This window comes from Rhinoraja longicauda, chromosome 21, assembly GCF_053455715.1.
Source record: "Rhinoraja longicauda isolate Sanriku21f chromosome 21, sRhiLon1.1, whole genome shotgun sequence".
NCBI lineage: Eukaryota > Metazoa > Chordata > Chondrichthyes > Rajiformes > Arhynchobatidae > Rhinoraja > Rhinoraja longicauda.
Window position 1 is genome coordinate 10015281 of NC_135973.1, and position 21158 is coordinate 10036438.

Below are 21158 nucleotides of genomic sequence, written 5' to 3' on the forward strand. Positions count from 1 at the left end.
AATCCAGAGATGCTACCTGACCCACTGGAAGTGGCGGCGCCTACCGGCAGCGGCTCGCTAGCAGTCTGCCGCTGCCTGTGTGTCGGTGTTGGGATGGTTTTTGTATTTTTTTTGGTTGTGTATGTGTGGGGGGTGGTGGTGTGGGTGGGGGGTGGCGGGGGGGGGTGGGGGAAACTTTTCTCTTCCTCACGGCGCGGGGTGCGGCTCGGCTGCGGGGCCTAACATCGCCCGGTGCGGCTCGGCTGCGGGACTTTACATCGCTGGTGCGGCTCGACCACGGGACTTAACAGTGCCCGGTGCGGCTCGGCCGCGGGACTTTACATCGCTGGTGCGGCTCGACCACGGGACTTAACAGTGCCCGGTGCGGCTCGGCCGCGGGACTTTACATCGCCCGGTGCGGCTTGGCCGCTGGACTTAACATCGCCCGGTGCGGCTCGGCTGCGGGACTTTACATCGCTGGTGCTGCTCGACCACGGGACTTTTCATCGCTGGTGCGGCTCGGCTGCGGGACTTTACATCGCCTGGTGCGGCTCGGCTGCGGGACTTAACATCGCCCGGTGCGGCTCGGCTGCGGGACTTTACATCGCTGGTGCGGCTCGACCACGGGACTTAGCTGCGCAAGGCTTGGTCGCGGGGCCTTTCATCGCCCAGCTCGGCCGCGAGACGTTTCAGCGCCCGGTGCGATTTGGCCGGGGGGACTTCCATCCCCTTGCGGGGACTGTGCGGGTCGGTCGGGGACGAGCTGTCTGTCCGTGGGCGTGGGGAAGAGAGTGGAAGTTTTGTTGCCTCCATCACAGTGAGGGGGTGTTTGGAGTCACTGTGATGGACGTTTGTGTTGGGGCTATGTGTCTTGTGTTCTTTTTTTTCTATGACTGCTATGTAGTTTCGTTCGGTACTTCGGTACCGAACGACAAATAAAGCTCTGTTATACTGTTATACTGTTACTCTGGCATTTTGTGTCTATCTTGGGTATAAACCATCATCTGCAGTTCCTTTTTGTTACATTGCCACAGGCGGCTGTGGAGGCCAAGTCAATGGATATTTTTGAAGGCGAAGATTGACAGATTCTGGATAAGTACGGGGGTTATGGGGAGAATGGGGTTGAGAGGGAAAGACAGACCAGCCATGATTGACTGGTAGAGTAGACCTGATGGGCTGAATGGACCAATTCTGCTCTTCCACCTTATGAATTTGTAAATTGAAAAACCTTGTTTCAGAAACTCTTGTCGTGTGTCAGTTCATGAAACCCCAGTTGCAGGGCAAAGAGAATACTAACTAACTCCGCCGGCTAAAGGACATATTTTCATCCCGTTTTCCCTCCGAAACTCCTCTGGGCAGCCAGTCGAGCGACAGCAGGAAGTGCCTCTCCTTCATTCTCAGACGTTGGCACCTGTTGGCGAGGCATTCCTCCCCTGGCACTGCGGGCGCGATGCACAGACCAGATGAAATGTCCAACTCCTGTTGCTACCCGTCCAAGTTTTTAAATAGTTTGCTGGAGGAACTGCAGCCGTGCGCCAAGTATTTTTGGAACTATTTCCAGCCTTGCTCCTGTGGGCTCACGAGGAAATGAAACGGTCTTTTGGAAAAATAGAGAGAGAGGGAGAGAAGGAAGGAGGGGGAGGGAAAGAGGGAGGGAGGGGGAGTGAGGGGAAGTGAGGGGGAAGGGGAGTGAGGGGGAGGGAAAGAGGGAGGGAGGGGGAGTGAGGGGGAAGGGGAGTGAGGGAGGGAGGGAGGGAGAAGGGGAGTGAGGGGGAAGGGGAGGGAGGGAGGGAGGGAGGGAGGGAGGGAGGGAGGGAGGGAGGGAGGGAGGGAGGGAGGGAGGGAGGGAGGGAGGGAGGGAGGGAGGGAGGGAGGGAGGGAGGGAGGGAGGGAGGGAGGGAGGGAGGGAGGGAGGGAGGGAGGGAGGGAGGGAGGGAGGGAGGGAGGGAGGGAGGGAGGGAGGGAGGGAGGGAGGGAGGGAGGGAGGGAGGGAGGGAGGGAGAGAGAGAGAGAGAGAGAGGGAGAGAGAGAGGGAGAGAGAGAGGGAGAGAGAGAGGGAGAGAGAGAGAGGGAGAGAGGGAGAGGGAGAGAGGGAGAGAGAGAGAGCCCTGGCTGCTGCTCACAGTCAGTGTGAATGGTGGGGAAGTTACAGCAGCAGTAAGGAGCCTCGCTGGCTAAAGGCCACGTGTCCTCATGCATCCAACTTCAAACTGCAAACACAAGCCAGGCGTGGGAGAGAGAAGGGAACTAGTCCAAGGGCGTAGCACTGGAAAGAGGAGGACAGAAGTATGAAAGCACTCCATCTCCAATTCCTACTGAATCTATTTTATAGGATGTGGGAGTTTTTGGCACAGTCAGTGTATATTGTCTGTCCCACTGTTTCACGTGTACCCTTATGGAATCAAGTTTCTCCAGGTTAGAGGAGGAGAGATTAGGGCAACTGCTAGCCTAGATAACGAGCCAGGTTTAGTATAGTCTAGTTTTACTTTAGAGATACAGTGAGGAAACAGGCCCTTCGGCCCACCGAGTCCGTACCGACCAGCATCACCCCACACACTCGCACTGTGGTCAGGATGTTTCCGATCATTAAACATTTTAGAAAGTTGTGCGAGGAGTATTTCTAACTACAGTTTCTACCTGCAGATGTCAAAGAATAGACAAGCTATTTCTAGGCAAAATTCTTGATCAGTACAGGTGTCAGAGGTTATGGGGAGAAGGGAGTAGAATGGGGTTAGGAGGGAGAGACAGGTCAGCCATGATTGAATGGCGGAGTTGACTTGACGGGCTGAATGGCCTCATTCTACTCCTATCACATGACCTTGTGACCTAAAATCTCATCAGTTCAAATCAAGGCATGCACTCAATTATAAATGACCCACAAATGTAAGTACTTTCAGAGGGACAACATGATCTTCTGAACCTCAACAAGGTCACCCACCAGCCTCCTACGCTCTGAGGGGGAAAGAAAATCCCATTTTATCCAATCTCACTCACCCTGACCTCCCATCTACCTCATTGTTAGACCTTCGAACTATCTTTAATCGGACTTTAACTTGCACTGTATGTTATATCCTTTATCCTGCATGTGTACACTGTGGACGGCTTTATTGCAATGCATAGTCCTTTCGCTGACTGGATAGCATTCCCGGAACGGCGGGACTGTCATATGTTGAAAGATTAGAGCGACTAGGCTTGTATACACTGGAATTTAGAAGGATGAGAGGGGATCTTATCGAAACGTATAAGATTATTAAGGGGTTGGACACGTTAGAGGCAGGAAACATGTTCCCGATGTTGGGGGAGTCCAGAACAAGGGGCCACAGTTTAAGAATAAGGGGTAGGGCATTTAGAACTGAGATGAGGAAAAACCTTTTCAGTTGGAGAGTTGTGAATCTGTGGAATTCTCTGCCTCAGAAGGCAGTGGAGGCCAATTCTCTGAATGCATTCAAGAGAGAGCTAGATAGAGCTCATAAGGATAGCGGAGTCAGGGGGTATGGGGAGAAGGCAGGAACGGCGTACTGATTGAGAATAATCAGCCATGATCACATTGAATGGTGCTGGCTCAAAGGGCCAAATGACCTCCTCCTGCACCTATTGTCTATTGTCATGCAAACAAAATCTTCTCACTGCACCTCTGTGCACGTGACAATGATAAACTAAATATCTATTGCACAAAGTTACAAATCTTACAATCATAAAGTGCCAGCCAGAATTCGGAGAGACCGAAAATGCCGACACATTTTGTCTGAATGCTCCAACAATGGAATTAGCAACGGACAAGGTCAGAGATAGCAGGTATCTCCAAATCAACAAAAGGCACAGGAATTTGGGAGGTGACCAGAGAGAGTGGGTGGTGTAATAGCGCCACCTTTGTTCGGAGGATTAGACAATAGACAATAGGTGCAGGAGGAGGCCATTCGGCCTTTCGAGCCAGCATCGCCATTCAATGTGATCATGGCTGATCATTCTCAATCAGTACCCCATTCCTGCCTTCTCCCCATACCCCCTGACTCCGCTATCCTTAAGAGCTCTATCCAGCTCTCTCTTGAATGCATTCAGAGAATTGCCCTCCACTGCCTTCTGAGGCAGAGAATTCCACAGATTCACAACTCTCTGACTGAAAAAGTTTTTCCTCATCTCAGTTCTAAATGGCCTACCCCTTATTCTTAAACTGTGGCCCCTTGTTCTGGACTCCCCCAACATTGGGAACATGTTTCCTGCCTCTAACGTGTCCAACCCCTTAATAATCTTATACGTTTCGATAAGATCTCCTCTCATCCTTCTAAATTCCAATGTATACAAGCCTAGTCGCTCCAGTCTTTCAAGATATGATAGTCCCGCCATTCCGGGAATTAACCTAGTAAACCTACGTTGCACGCCCTCAATAGCAAGAAGAATGTAAATGATTAAATAAACCACAGAACAGCTGTGCAGTCATGTTCCGGTCAGCAGTGAGTTTTGTTATTCTGTGTCTGAGCTCAAGATATCACAGGTGGCACAGCGGTAGATCTGCTGCCTCACAGCGCCAGTGCCCCGGGTTCGATCCTGACTACGGGTGCTGTCTGTATGGAGTTTGTACGTTCTCCCCGTGATCTCGTGGGTTTTCTCCAGGTGCTCTGGTTTCTCCCACATTCCAAAGATGTGCACATTTGTAAGCTAATTGGCTTCTGTAAAATTGCTCCTAATGTGCAGGATGCGAGACTGGGATAACAGAACTAGTGTACGGGTGAACGATTGTCAGCAGAGACTCTGGTTTTCTCCGGGTGCTCCGGTTTCCTCCCGCAGTGCACAGACGAGGCAGAGTTTGTACGTTCTCCCTGTGGCCGCGTGGGTTTTCTCCGGTTTACTCCACATTCGAAGTCTGTTGGCTAATTGGCTTCTGTGATTTATCCCTGGTGCGTAGGATAAACCTAGTGTACTGGCGATCATCGGTCGGTGCAGACTTAGTGGGCCGAAGGACCTGCTTCCACATAGTATCTCCAAATTAAACTGAATGCACGATCGTTAACTCGGTTGACGGAAAAGGGAGCTCTTGGATACAATTCCAACAATTAATAGTTTAAGCGTACTGCAAGTCTAGACGGATGGAGGAGATAAGAACTGTTCCAAGCTAAGTATTGTTCCGCAAAGGATATGTACCAAGGTCATCATATATTGCAGAGTTAATGGGAGGGTTACACATACTTAGATTTCAAGAGGGATGACACTAATATAGGAGAACAGATTGTGTTGGCAATAACAGAACCAAGAAAGGGGACTCAGGGACATAGATGCAGGAGGAGGCCATTTGGCCCTTCGAGCCAGCACTGCCATTCAATACGATCATGGCTATTCATCCAAAATCAGTACCCCGTTCCTGCTTTCTCCCCATATCCCTTGATTTCTTTCGCCCTAGGAGCTCTATCTAACTCTCTCTTGAAAACATCCAGTGAATTGGCCTCCATTGCCTTCTGTGGCAGAGAATTCCACAAATTCACAACTCTCTGGGTGAAAATGTTTTTCCTCGTCTCAGTCCTAAATGGCCTACCTCTTATTCTTAAACTGTGACCCCTGGTCCTGGTCTCCCCCAACATCGGGAATATTTTTCCTGCATCTAGCCTGTCCAATCCTTTAAGAATTGTATTTGTTTCTAATAGCCAGATGCATTGAACTGTGACAGTCAAGATTCAATGCAAAGCACAAGATGCATCGCATCAAACAAGCCAGATAAGTCGGATCCTCTATTTAATCGGGAAGCTCTCAGACCTTGTAGTTTGGTTTAGAGATACAGCATGGAAACAGGTCCTTTGGCCCATGGAATCCAGGCTACCCAGTGATCACCCAGGTATTGATTTGATGTCTTACACACGAGGGACAATTTAGACATAGCCAATTCATTCAATACTGTGTTGTCCAAGAAACATATTTGCCAGCTCTTCAAAATGCCAGACCAACCCTGGATGATATTTAGCTTACTTTAGAGATGCAGTGCGGGAACAGGCCGTAAGGCCCACCGAGTCCACGCCAACCAGCAATCCCCGTACACGGGCACTGTCCTGCACACCAGGGACAACTTACAATTCTTACTGATGCCAATTAATATACAAACCTGTCCATCTTTGGAATGTGGGTAGAAACCAGAGCTCCCGGAGAAAACCCACATGATCACAGGGAGAACCTACAAACTCTGGACAGGCAGCACCCGTAGTCAGGATCGAACCTGGGCCTCCGGCGCTATAAGGCAGCAACTCTACCGCTGCGCCACTGTGCCACAGTGTACATTGTACAGATCATAAGCAATTGTACCTTCACCGTGAAAAATAGATGTGTGACTGTTAAAGGGGTCAATTTATGGAATAGTTGCAACAATTAAGTAATGTGTGTAAATTCAAGAAAATGTTCAAAAACATTATATTTGAAAGATACAAAATATGTGATCAGCATTGAGAAATGACTGACATGACAGAAATGATGTTTCTTGATTATATTTGTGTTTCTTTCTCTGTTTTGTTTATCTGCTTCTGACTTATGATGCTGTAGTTTTTTAAATTATATTTTGTTTGATTGTTTTGTTTCACTGCTATTTTGGCTAGTTGGGATAATAGAAAATAGGTGCAGGAGTAGGCCATTCGGCCCTTCGAGCCTGTACCACCATTCAATATGATCATGGCTGATCATCCAACTCAGTATCCCGTACCTGCCTTCTCTCCATAATCCCTGATCCCTTTAGCCACAAGGGCCACATCTAACTCCCTCTTAAATATAGCCAATGAACTGGCCTCAACTACCTTCTGTGGCAGAGAATTCCACAGATTCACCACTCTGTGTGAAAAAAAACTTTCTCATCTCGGTCCTAAAAGACTTCCCCCTTATCCTTAAACTGTGACCTCACCCAGCCAGTGGCCACGTGCTCCCGCTCCACCAATGGCGGCCGCCCGGCCCACCCAAGGGTGACGTCCCCTTGTCCCGTTTTTGGGAGTGAGGAAGTAGGCAACCCTAGTGCTGCTCCACTTTGATAATTCCTTCCTAATCTGAACCACTTGGGCAGTGAATTCTAAATCAGAACAAACCAGAGTATACTGGGAAGAATTCTCCTCATGTCCCATCAGATTAACACTGGACAATTCTCATTTATTCATGTTCATAAGTCAGATGAGCAAGATTAAGCCATTCGGCCCATCGAGTCCACTCCGCCATCCAATCATGGCTGATCCATCTTTCCCACTCAACCCGATTCTCCTGCCTTCTCCCCACAACCCTTTGACACCCACACTAATCAAGAACCGGTCAATCTTATGGCCTCTTGTTACTCCAGTGAGAACAGTTTTTTTCCCTCTTATTAAACCACTCATGCCTTTGAACACTTTTTTAATCACCATTCAACTTTTGCTTTGTTAAGTATTAAGGGTAGGCGCAATAAGCTTTGGCTTCTGCCTACACCTTTTTTTTTTCGGTCAGAGAATATCACGTGTGATTATATTGTTTTATTTTTGATATAATGATTTTGTACTATTTAACTTTCACAGTTGTATGGTCAATCTGTTGTATTGTATTGACCGGAAAAATAAATAAATACAAATAAATAAATAAAAGCTGCTGGAAAGGCTGGATATTAAATGAAAGGCAACATCTCCAAACGTTTGGAAATCCAGCAGGACATCGCTAGAAGAACCATATTCAGCTAGTGGCATCATTCCCCAGCGAAATTATCAGCTGAAAAAGACATTCACAAGGACAACTGAGCAAAGCTATGTCCGCCAGTTCAAATGTGTAGGATGGAACTGCAGATGGTAGTTTAAACCAAAGATAGACGCAAAAAGCTGGAGTAACTCAGCAGGTCAGACAGCATCTCTGGAGAAAAGGAATAGGAGACGTTTTGGGTCGATGCCCTTCTTCAGACCGAGAGTCAGGGGAAAGGGAAATGAGAGAAATATAAGGTGCTATAGAGAGAGAGGAGATAATAATAATAATAATAATAATAATAATAATAATAATAATAATAATAATAATAATAATAATAATAATAATAATAATACATTTCATTTGTATAGCGCTTTTCTGGAAACTCAAAGACGCTTTACAGAGTAAGTAAAACATAAAATAAATAAATAAAGGAACAAAAAAGGACGAATAAGGTGAGGTGACGGTCAGTGGTTGAAGGCAGTGTTGAACAGGTGAGACTTCAGTGATGTTTTGAATGTGGTGAGTGAGGAGGAGTCTCTGACGGTTTGAGGTAGTGAGTTCCAGAGGGTGGGAGCAGCGATGGAGAAAGCCCTGTCCCCCCAGGATCTGAGTTTGGTCCGGATGGGGGGGGGGGGGGGGGGGGGGGTGGGGGGGACAGGAGGTTAGCAGCAGCAGAGCGGGAGGTGCGGGTGGGAGTGTGTCTGTGGAGGAGGTCGGTCAGGTAGGATGGGGCCAGGTTATGGAGGGCTTTGTAGGTCATGAGGTAGAACAAATGAATGAAAGATATGCAGAAAAGTAACATTGATGAAGGAAAACGATAGCTGTGGCTAACAACAAACAATGTACAACGCGTGGCCACAGAGCCATAGGTGACGTTTCAGTCTGATCCCGAGACGACACCCATTCCTTCTCTCCAGAGATGCTGTCTGTCCTGCTGAGTTACTGCAGCATTTTGTGTGTATCTTCGGTGTAAAGCATCACCTGCAGCTCCTTCCTATACTGTACTGCTCTGTGTTCTCTGCAGGCTGCCTGACCTGCTGGGTTCCTCCATAAGCCTAGCCTCTTTTCCTTGGCCTACCACACTCTTTGAGCTTTAGGTGCCCGGGAACGAGAGAGAAGGCTCAGCTGCCAACTTTAACGATCTATGAAAATCGCCCCATGTCTTCCTTTCTTTTTTTGTTGCAGTGAACACACGCACAGGCTCTTAATCAGTACAGGTGGAGGACGTACAAAACAACGCTCCATACCGGAAAAGAGGGCGGCTCTTCCAACGGTGGCTGGTTGGCGGGAATTTCTAGCTTGAGCCAAGGCGGCTTCTTCCTCTGCAGGCTGCTCGAGCTGTCTCTCCGTTCGTCAGACATCCTTGCAGTTTAGGGCCGAGATCTGCTGGAACATAAAGCAAGAGGTCGGGTCACACTCTCAGCGTCTCGTTCTGCAGCGTGCACAGCGCGGACAAGAATGGGCCCGGGAACTTCAACCGTTCACAACTTCCCTTGTTGATTCGCGCACGAGGTGCTTCCATGCTCCTCCGCTGCATGGCCCTTTCCCACTTTGCTCCGCGATGAGGGATGGTTTCATGCAGGGACACGCCAAGACTATGCACAGCCTTGGGGTGAACCTGTGAAACACTCACACTGCGGTGGATATGCACGTAGCCTGCACTTCAACACTGCACGCAGCACACAAACCCACAGCACCCCGTCCACAGCGGGGAAACAACTTAACCGTACACGAGGCACAGGAGCAGAATTGGGCCATTCGGCCCATCGCGTCTACTCCACCATTCAATCATGGCTGAACTACCCTTTCCCTCTCAACCCCGTTCTCCTGCCTTCTCTTCTACCTGTAACCTTTGACACACTTACTAAACGAGAACCCGTCAATCTCAGCTTTAAAAATACCCAATGACTTGGCCTCCACAGACATGAGATTTTAAAGACACAGCGCGGAAACAGGCCCTTCGGCCCACCGAGTCAGCGCTGACCAGCAATCACCACATTCACTAACACTATTCTGCACGCTTGGGATAACTTACCTAACTGACCTACAAGACTGTACGTCTTTGGAGCGTGGGAGGAAACCGGAGAAAGCCCACGTGGTCACAGGGAGAACAGACAGACATTGTGTTTGTACCTGGGTCTCTGGTGCTATTCGACAGCAACTCTACCGTAGTGCCACTATGGCATCAGTGGTAACGAATTCCACAGAATACCACCTCTGGCGACAGAAATTCCTCCTCATCTCCTTTCTAAAGGCGCATCCTTTCACTGAGATTGTGCCCTCTGGCCCAAGACTCTCCCACTAATGGAAACATCCTCTCCATCTCCAGTTGACCCAGGTCCTTCATTATTCAGTTGGTTTACAAGACCCCCCCCCTCCCCTTATCATTGTAAACTTCTAAAGTAGAGTTTCCATGCTCTAGTTTACTGCAATTCACTCAGTAGCATTTAGCAAACAAATTAAGTTACCTTAAATTACCTTGGATTGAATAATTGAATTTAAACTCTACAGAAACTTTCTGATGCCAAATGAAAATCAAATTATCCAGTAATTGGAATTAAGTGACTCCCAGCTAGAATAAAGAGGTAATAGTTGTTCGTGTTACATGCCTTCTGCAGGTTCATTCACCAAATTATATCCAAACACATGCAGCAATGAGATCACATTCAATGCAGGAATCTATCCCGCGTCACACACTGGCACGCCGATTAATCCCTCGGGTTTCCCATCTGTACATCCAACTCCTCTTCCAAGACTGCTCCCTCTGCATCAAACATGTTCTTAAATTCATAAGTTACAGGAGCACAATTAGGCCATTCGACCCATCAAGTCCATTCCGCCATTCATATCATGGCTGATCTATCCCTGTCTGAAGAAGGGTCTTGACCCCAATCGTCACCCATTCCTTCTCTCCAGAGATGTTGCCTGACCCGCTGAGTTACTCCAGCATTTTGAGTCTATGGCTGATCTTTCCCTCTCAACCTTATTCTCCTGCCTTCTCCCCGTAACCCCTGATATCCTCACTAATCAAGAATCTGTCAATCCCCACCTTAAAAATACCAAATGACTTGGCTACCAAAGCCGTCTGTGACAATCAATCCCACGGATTCACTCATCCTTTGACTAAAGAAGTTCCTCCTCATATCCTTTCGAAAGGTTCGTCCTTTTACTGATTGTGGATGATCAGCCATGATCACAATGAATGGCGGTGCTGGCTCAAAGGGCCGAATGGCCTCCTCCTGCATCTACGTTTTTTTATGTTTCTACTTAAAACTAATCGCTGACTGAATGAAAACATGAGGCTGTGGCCTCTGGTCATAACCTCTCCCACAAACGGAAACATCCTCCCCACATCCACTCTATACAGGCCTTTCACTTTTCAGTCAGTTTCAATGACCTCCCCCCTCTTTCTAAACTCCAGCGAGTACAGGCCCAGTGCCGTCAAAACGCTCATCTTATGTTAACCTAATCATTCCTGGGATCACTCTCGTAAACCTCCTCTGGACCTTCTCCAGCACCAGCACATCCTGCCTCAGAGATGGGGCCCAAAACCGCTCACAACAGCATGTCTATGGTTTGTGTGTGGGGGGGGGGGGGGGGGTGGGGGGGAAGGGGAGGAGTAGAAACTCCACCAGACTTTTCTAACTACCCTTTCAGTCACCATCCTTCTACCCAATCACTGGGCATCACCTCCTCAGCTGTCTGCCAGACCCAGCCATTACTTCACTGTCCACTCTGTCCATTGTCCCCCTGCACAAATCCTCCCGTTCCCTTGAATGCTTTTAGTTTTAGGTTTAGAGATACAGCAAAGAAATAGGCCCTTCGGTCCACGCCGACCAGCGATCACCCTTTCGACTGTAGAGATGCAGCTGCTCATTGGGATACCAATCTACTGTATCTCTTTGGAAGTCCGAGAGGATTTAGAAGGATGAGAGGAGATCTTATCGAAACGTATAAGATTATTAAGGGGTTGGACACGTTAGAGGCAGGAAACATGTTCCCAATGTTGGGGGAGTCCAGAACAAGGGGCCACAGTTTAAGAATAAGGGGTAGGCCATTTAGAACTGAGATGAGGAAAAACTTTTTCAGTCGGAGAGTTGTGAATCTGTGGAATTCTCTGCCTCAGAGGCCAATTCTCTGAATGCATTCAAGAGAGAGCTGGATAGAGCTCTTAAGGATAGCGGAGTCAGGGGGTATGGGGAGAAGGCAGGAACGGGGTACTGATTGAGAATGATCAGCCATGATCACATTGAATGGCGGTGCTGGCTCGAAGGGCCGAATGGCCTCCTCCTGCACCTATTGTCTATTGAAATCTAATCTGGATGAACATAGAGCACAGAACAGTACAGCACAGGAATACGGCCCACAATGTCCGAGCTAATCGTGATGCCAAGACCGATTCTTTTCTGCTTGCACATAATCCATATCCCGCCATTTCCATGCACCTATCCAAAAGCATCTTAAACATCTGTCTCCACCCCCCATGGCAGAGTGTTCCAGGCTCTGTGTAAAAAAAAAAACACGTCCCACACATCTCCATTAAACGTTGCCTATCTCACCTCAAAGCTATGTCCTCCAGTCCGACATTTCCAAGCTGGGAAAACATTCTGGCTATCTAACCTATCTGTGCCCAATCTAATTTTATATACCAATCACCCTCTGTGTAAAAGAAGAGACTGCCGCACACATCTCCTGGAGAAAACCCACGCGGGTCACGGAGAGAGCGTACAAACTCCGTACAGACAGCACCGGTAGTCAGGATCGAACCCGGGTCTCTGACACTGTGAGGCAGTGCGTGACTCTACCGCTGTGCCACCGTGCCGTGATGTTACCACAGTGAACAGCACAGAGCACATCCTCACCTTTTCCAGCTCACTTTGCATTTGGACAACTGCCACCTTCTCTCGCCAATACTCGAGTACAGTCTCATGTTTTCATCCAGTCAGCGATTAGTTTTAAGTAGAAACATAAAAAACATAGATGCAGGAGGAGGCCATTCGGCCCTTCGAGCCAGCACCGCCATTCATTGTGATCATGGCTGATCATCCACAATCAGTAACCCATGCCTGCCTTCTCCCCATATCCCTTGATTCCGCGAGCCCCTAGAGCTCTATCGGACTCTCTTTTTAATTCATCCAGTGAATTGGCCTCCACTGCCCTCTGTGGCAGAGGATTCCACAAATTCACAACTCTCTGGGTGAAAAAGTTGCTTCTCACCTCAGTTTTAAATGGCCTCCCCTTTATTCTTAGACTGTGTCCCCTGGTTCTGGACTCCCCCCAACTTTGGGAACATTTTTCCTGCATCTAGCTTGTCCAGTCCTTTTATAATTTTATACGTCTCTATAAGATAACATCTCTAAGAGTAGCCCTGCACTTCTGATCAATCAAAGTTTTGGAGTCACAGACTGTACACTGGTTAAGGCCAGTGCAGCACTTACAGGAAACGAAAGCAGTATTTTGTTAAATCAACTCCAATTTTCCAATAAGCACTTCCCAAGGGAGAAGGTGGTGCTTTTTGCCAAAGATCATAATGTTTATATAAATTTAGTTGTTCGATGCCCGAGGGATCATAGCCTGAAAAAGAACATTTATCTGTGGGAAACTTTGGAGGGGAAGAGGGAAGAGTGTGGGAAGAGTTAACCCTTTGAGCACTGCAGGTGGATTTACGCACCACACTGTAAATGGACCCAAAACCGTGTGAAATTCTAGGACCATTTGGGATCAATCCGAGCTGATGCATCGACTTACATTTTAACGTGGCCTCACTCCGACAAAGCCAGGCCATGTGGGATAAAGGGGTGCAATTGGGGCAACTCAGTGGCGCAGCGGGTAGAACTGCTGCTGTACGACACCAGAGAGCTGGGCTCGATTCTGTGCTCGGGTGCTGTCCGTGTGGAGTTTGCACACGCTCCCTGTGACTGCTCCGGTTTCTCCAACATCCCAAAGATGTGAAGGGCGGTAGGTGAATTGGTCTTGAATTGGTGGAACTTGCCCCAGATGTGCAGATGAGAAAGTGGGGTAACATAGAACTGGAGAGAATTGGTGATCGGGTTTACTTTGGAGATACAGTGCGGAAACAGGCCCTTTGGCCCGACTTGCCCACGCCGACCAACATGCCCTATGCAACCTATCCTATCCAAGTACCTGTCTAAATGTTTCTAAAACGTTATGACAGTCCCCATCCCAACTAACACCTCCGGAAGCTCGTTCCATACATCCACCACCCCTTGGGTAAAAAAAGTTGCCCCTCAGGTTCCTATTAAATCTTTCCCCTCCACCTTAAATAGTGTTATTTACGGACAAAGCCAATTTGCTGCCTGTTTTGAACAGAGAACAGAATGCCCAGCCAGGTTGAGCGATTCTCATCTGTGCAGCGTTTAAATAATGGCCCCGTCTTAGTCTGAAAACTGCCAACTCTATAAATCAATATTGCTCGCAACAAAAGTACAGAGGCTGAACGCCCACAAATTCGTCCACTTACTTCATGTAGCACAGTACAAGTACAGCAATGTTACACACACTCCTGGCAAGTCAAAGCACAAAATCCATTATGTCAGAAGTTCGCAGAGAGTATGATTGAAGTTCAGGATTGGCAACAAAGAGAAATGTCCCGTAGAATGAACGCAGCTATCAGTGGCTGATAGCTGGATGTCTGGTTCATCTTACTGGGTTAGAGACACTTTGTTTCACTTCCTCAAAAGATTTCTAACACTGCACACATCTGTCTGATTCAGCTAACGTCAGGATTGATTGAGCAATTAGAACAGAGGAAAGTACAGCACAGGAAAAGGCACTTCAGCCCACAATGCGTGTGTCGGAACACGATGCCAAAATAAGTTAATCTCATCTGCCTTGCCCCTCCAATCGTTGCTTATGCACGTTACGTGCCCAGAGGAAAGCTTCTTAAATCCACTCCCATACCTAATTTCCACTCTGCCTCAAACCATCATATCTAATATGCGAAGGGAGGAAGTGCAGGTGCTGGTTTACACCGAGGACAGACACAAAGTGCAGGAGTGACCCTGACCATCGCTGGAGAGCAGGAAAGGGTGGCGGTTTCGGGTTACTCCAGCATTTTGCGTTCATCATATCTGATAATCGACCTGCATTGTGCCCACTATTGTTTCTCCTTGTTAGATCGTTGCCGACTTTCCCTCGACACTGAACACTTGTGATTTCCGATTGTTACGGCCATGTAAATGAAGGTTCAAATGCTTCCATTCCCTCAACCCCAACAAATTGGATGCATTCCCGGCACGATTGGCAATCTTGCATTTAACTTGGATATTTCTGTTATTTTCACCTGGGCTGAAAGGCATCCAGTTCTGACACTTGCTGCTTGCTTTCTTGTGCAAAGTCTGAGGAGATTCCAAATGCTGGACTCCCGAGTGTCATAGAGCCATGCAGTGTGGAAACAGGCCCTTCGGCCCAACTTGCCCATACCGGCCAACATGTCCCATCCACACCAGTCCCACCTGCCCTTTGTGTGAAAAGGTTACCCCTCAGGTTCCTATTAAATCTTCTTCCCCCTCCCCCCCCCCCCCCCCCCCACCCCCTCACCTTAAACCTCTGTCAGGGGTTATGGGGAGAAGGCAGGAGAATGGGGTTAAGAGGGAAAGATAATTCAGCCACGATTGAATGGTGGGGTCGACTTGATGGGCTGAATGGCCCAATTCTGCCACTATCACTTATGAACCTAGTGTAGGAAAATAACTGCAGATGCTGGTACAAATCGAAGGTGTCACAAAATGCTGGAGTAACTCAGCAGGCCAGGCAGCATCTATCAGGCAGCATAGCAACTTGTGAACCTACGTCCTCTGGTCCTCAATTCACCTACTCTGAGCAAGAGACACTGTGCGTCTACCCGATCAATTCCTTTGATGATTTTGTACACCTCCATAAGATAAGGTCTTGTGGTAAAGTTTTTTGCCCAACGAATTGGAAATTTAACTTGAGAAGTTTCCCCTTTTTGTGCGTCATGTACATTTACGATATATGTTATTAGAGCTTCAAACTGTGGCCACTTCAAATTCAAACTGCGCCACTGGCTGGAAGAGGGGAAAGCATAATATACTTCCTCATCTGCTGTTAGTTTACTTAACTAAATATAGCTTCTTTCTGGAGCACCAGTAACCTCGACTCACATTTTGCAAACTTCCCATGAAACAAAAAACCCACACAACACTATTTCATAGCCTGCTGCCTTTTTTTTAGATGGCGTTCTTGCATTAATGCTTAGAAGTTCACTGGAGTTTAGAAGGATGAGAGGGGATCTTACAGAGAGATATTAAATTATGAAAGGACTGGACAAGCTAGATGCAGGAAAAATGTTCCCAATGTTGGGGTGGGGGGGGGGGGGGGTGGGGGGCAGAATCAGGGGCTACAGACTGAGAATAAAGGGGAGGCCATTTAAAACTGAGGTGAGGAAAAAAATACTTTTTCACCCGGAGAGTTGTGAATTTGTGGAATTCTCTGCCAGTGGAGGCCAATTCACTGGATGAATTTAAAAGACAGCTAGATAGAGCTCTAGGGGCTAGTGGAATCAAGGGATATGGGGAGAAGGCAGGCACGGGTTACTGATTGTGGATGATCAGCCATGACTACAATGAATGGCGGTGCTGGCTCAAAGGGCCAAATGGCCTCCTCCTGCACCTATTTTCTGTGTACGTACGCTAGTACCTTTTTGGCCCAATGCCAATCTACAATGTGGTGATGAAGCTCCACAATCTGACTTGCATCTTAGACACCACGGTGGAGGAAATTTGCATTAGTTTAGTTTAGAGATACAGCACTGAAACATGCCCTTCAGCCCACCGAGTCTGCGCCGACCAGCGATCCCTGCACACTAACACACTGTAGGGACAATTTACAATGATACCAAGCCAATTAACCTACAAATCTGTGCATCTTTGGAGTGTTGGAGGGAACCGGAGATCCCGGAGAAAACCCACGCAGGACACGGGGGGATTGTTTAAACTCCATACAGACAGCGCCAATGGTCAGGATCGAACCCGGGTCTCTGGCGCTGTACGGCAGCAACTCTACCGCTGTGCCACCGCGCCGCCTCGTGATTGAGTGCCATAGTTAGGGTAGATGACATCAGGCCCAAGCCACCATTACTGGCTCCTTCTACAAGTGGCGTCAACAATCTACAATCCACCTTGGATAGCCAAAGTTTGACGTTTCTGGAGAGAATATTGCTATTTAAGATTTGTCAAGTCAAGTCAAGTCAATTTTATTTGTATAGCACATTTAAAAACAACCCACGTTGACCAAAGTGCTGTACATCTGATTAGGTTCCAATGGAAAAAAAATGAAACATACAGTAGCACGCAAACAGTTCACAGCGCCTCCTCAATGAGCCTCAAACGCTAGGGAGTAGAAATAGGTTTTGAGCCTGGACTTAAAGGAGTCGATGGAGCGGGCAGTTCTGATGGGGAGAGGGATGCTGTTCCACAGTCTAGGAGCTGCAACCGCAAAAGCGCGGTCACCCCTGAGCTTAAGCCTAGACCGCGGGATAGTGAGTAGCCCCAAGTCGGCCGACCTGAGGGACCTGGAGTTAGAGAGGGGGGTTAGAAGATTTTTGATGTAGGGGGGGGGAGTGTCCATTTGTGTGTTCATGGGGTATAAATGTCATGGCTATTGTACCCCAAATCGAGCAAACAGTTACGAATTGAGGAATAGATCGGGTAGTGCACTGAATCTCCAATCCATTTTCCCCAGTGATGCTGCCTGACCAGCTGAGTTACTCCGCCATTTTGTGTCTATCTTTGGTATAAACCAACATCTGCTGTTCCCGTTTTTTTTAGGACATCTTTTTTTTTTTTTTTAACGGTGGTTTTCACTAATTTAGCAAATATAGTCATTATCTGAATATCATTTTAAGACGAGCGTTTTCTCTTCCACTGCCTCCCTACTCTCTCACCAAGCAGGCAAAGAAAATGTGACCTGACCCGATCCATTCTCCAGAGATGCAGCCGGCAGGAAACAGTTATTGCCGACGGGCGCCAGTACATTTGCATTTCACCCACAGCGAGAACGTGCAGACTCCACACAGACAGCACCCGAGGTCGGGATCGAACCAGGCGCTCCGGCGCTGTGAGGTAGCAGCTCGACCAGGCTGAAGAGGATTGGAGGGAAGCCAGGTGCACTCTGATTGCATGGAGTTGGGGTTGGGATGGGGGGGGGAGATGGCAGGGTGTAACATCACCAGGCACCACCCAAAGAATAGAGACGTCGGCATAAAAGACCGAAAGAGCGGAGGCCGGGGACCGAGATGAAAGGACGTTCTTTTAGGAAGGAGATGAGGAGAAATGTCTTTAGTCAGAGGGTGGTGAATCTGTGGAATTCTTTGCCACAGTAAGGCTGTGGAGGCCAAGTCGGTGGATATTTTTAAGGCAGAGATAGATTCTTCATTAGTACGGGTGTCAGAGGTTATGGGGAGAAGGCAGGAGAAGGGGGTTAGGAGGGAGAGATAGATCAGCCATGATTGAATGGCGGAGTAGACTTGATGGGCCGAATGGCCTAATTCTACTCCTATCACTTACAACATGTGCAGCAGTGATGCCAGTTCTCCCGATGTCGGGTGTAAAGAATAAAAAGCGATGGTTTATTTTCCTGCTTCGCTTCGCCACACAGCTTCAGTCAGCTGAGATGCAATGCATGCAGCACACCCTGATTCGCAATTTTGGAAATGCAAATGTACTTCCGCCAGTCGTCAGTAACCGTTGGCTGCCCTCAGACACCATTCTGGCGGCTCAGCGCTGCTGCCCCACTGCGCCAGAGACACGGGTTCGATCCCGACTACGGGTGTCGTCTGTACGGTGTTTGTACGTTCTCCCCGTGACCTGCGTGGGGTTTCTCCCAGTGCACCAGTTCCCTCCCACTCTCCAAAGACGAGCAGGTTTGTAGGTTAATCGGCCTCTGTAGATTGTCCCTGGTGCGTAGGATGGCGCAGGTGCAAGGGTGATCGCTGATTAGCGTGGTCTCGGTGGGCCGAAGGGCCCGTTTCCACGCTGTATTTCTTTTTTTTTTAAATGGGAAAAGCTACTGCCTCACGTCCCCAGAGAACTAAGTGTGATCCTGACCCCAGGTGCTGTCTGGACGGAGTTTGTACGTTCTCCCCGAGGCCGCGTGGGTTTTCTCCGGGTGCTACAGGTTCCTCCCACATTCCAACGGCCCGCAGGTTTGCAGGTTAATCGGCTTCAGTTAAATTGTCCCCAGTGTGAATGCCGGTCGGCGTGTACTCGGTGGGCTGATGGGCCTGTTTCCACGCTGTTTCTCGAAACTAAGCTAAACATTGGGCATAAAGGAAGGCATGGGTAAAGACCAGGCACTGGAGAGATGGTGCCTGCAGCACCTCAGAAACACAACGTAACCTTGTTTCAACTATTTATCCGCCACCTAACCCCACTCAAAACAGTCCCCCCCTGCCCAGTCATTCTCCTACGAGTTCTTAAGGATAGCGGAGTCAGGGGGTACGGGGAGAAGGCAGGAACGGGGTACTGATTGAGAATGATCAGCCATGATCACATTGAATAGCGGTGCTGGCTCGAAGGGCCGAATGGCCTACTCCTGCACCTATTGTCTATGGAGTTATTTCTGGGAGAACAGTTGAAGACGATGGTCTCTGGTCCAGCCACACAGCTGCTAACATGTGGCTGCCAGTTATAAAAGTTGTTCAAAACCCCTCCGGGGGTTCCCTTGCAACAATTTCCTGTAGTTTCCTTCGAGTCGAAGAAAATAACATGATTAATTGCCCCTTTCAGGGAACGCAACGGCAAGCAGCTATTTCCATCATGTCTGAAGCACGGGATTTGTGGCCTTCAGTTGGAGGGAACTTTGCAACTGGTCTGTGGTATTACTGAAAGATTTCATGCAGAAAGGACAAATTGGGTGCAGAAATATATATATACGTGTATATATATATATATATATATATATACACACATGTGTGTATATATATATATATATATATATATACATATATATATAAATGGTTCAAAACCTTCAGATGCAGGTTATTTCAACGCTAGCATTTATATATCATGAGGACTGGAATACAAAAACACAGAGACGCAATGCTGAGGCTCTATAAGGCGCTGGTCAGTCCGCATTTGGAGCACCTTAAAAACATTTGGGCCCCATATTTGAGGAAGGATGTGCTGGCTCTGGAGAGGGTCCAGAGGAGGTTTACAAGAATGATCCCAGGAATAAGTGGGTTAACATACGAGGAGCGTTTGACAGCAGCTGGGCCCTGTACTCGCTGGAGTTTAGAAGGATGAGGGAGGGCCTCAATGAAACTTACCGATTAGTGAAAGGCAGAGAGTGGATGTGGAGAGGATGTTTCCACCTGTGGAAGAGTGGAGGACATAGTCTCAGAATTAACGGACGTCCCTCTCGGAAGGAGATGAGGAATTTATTTCACCACCACCATCAGCGGGGGTGAATCTGTGGAATTCATTGCCACAGAAGGCTGTGGAGGCCAAGTCAATGGATATTTTTAAGGCAGAGATCGATAGATTCTTGATTAGTATGGGTGTCAGGGGTTATGGGGAGAAGTTAGGAGAATGGGGTTAGGAGGGAGAGATAGATCAGCCATGATTGAATGGTGGAGTAGATTTGATGGGTCAAATGGCCTAATTCTGCTCCTATCACTTACGACAGGCTTTTTTGAGAAACGATATCTATCTTAAATACCTTTAAATGGTAATCGTTGAACGCTGAGTGTTAAAGAGAGAAGGTATTAGCAGGTGATTTGATGTAAATAAGTTCCATGAAACGGAACCTAATACAGCCATTCCACAACTCTTAAAAATATTGCCTATCAAACACCTTTAACTATTAAAACATTAATGAGGCATAAAGTCAGTAAAGAGATTTATTGTAAAAAGATTCCTGCTGGGCCCATCTTAACACAAATGGTTCACTGTCCCATTTTTAGTGCTCATTAAATTTATAAAGTCACATTAAATATGCTTCAAGCACCAACTAACGCCACCAGCTTCACGAATATCACTCGCATGGAGCTAATCATTACAAGGTAGGACCCATTCACCTTGAGCCTCGTGCTCTCGACTTCAGTGTTTGATTGTGACTCCACTAGCAAAATGCTAGTAGATTACTTATTAATGTCCTTACCAATGGTGAGTAGAGAGAACGCATTCTTTTCTGTGTGATTTAGTTTAAGAGATACATAGCGGAACCAGGCCCTTCGGCCCACCAAGTCCGCGCCGACCGGCGATCCCAGCACATTAACACGATCCTACACACACTAGGGACAATTTACAATTTTACCAAGCCACGACTTTGGGGCGTGGGAGGAAACCGAAACTCCCGGGGAAAACCCACGCAGGTCACACACAGGGAGAACGTACAAACTCCATACAGACATAGTCGGGATCGAATCCGGGTGTCTGGCGCTGTAAGGCAGCAACTCTACCGCTGCGCTACCATCTCCAGGATAGTCCCATGATTGAAATGGAGCCCAAACCTTTGTATTCACCTCTTCCCCAGCC

General features: G+C 48.0%; 1 protein-coding gene across 2 annotated transcripts in view; it reads right to left on the reverse strand.

Moving 5' to 3' along the window:
* The window catches only part of rhbdf1a (rhomboid 5 homolog 1a (Drosophila)), a 270605-nt gene that overhangs the window by 94860 nt on the left and 154587 nt on the right, over nt 1-21158 (reverse strand). Inside the window, exon 3 of one of the 2 annotated variants that reach the window (XM_078418445.1) lies at nt 8889-9024. In XM_078418445.1, the coding sequence (XP_078274571.1) occupies nt 8889-9002 (114 nt within the window). In that variant the 5' untranslated portion in view covers nt 9003-9024. Of the gene's footprint in view, nt 1-8888; nt 9028-21158 lie in introns of both variants that reach the window. The other variant, XM_078418444.1, reaches the window with a different exon arrangement.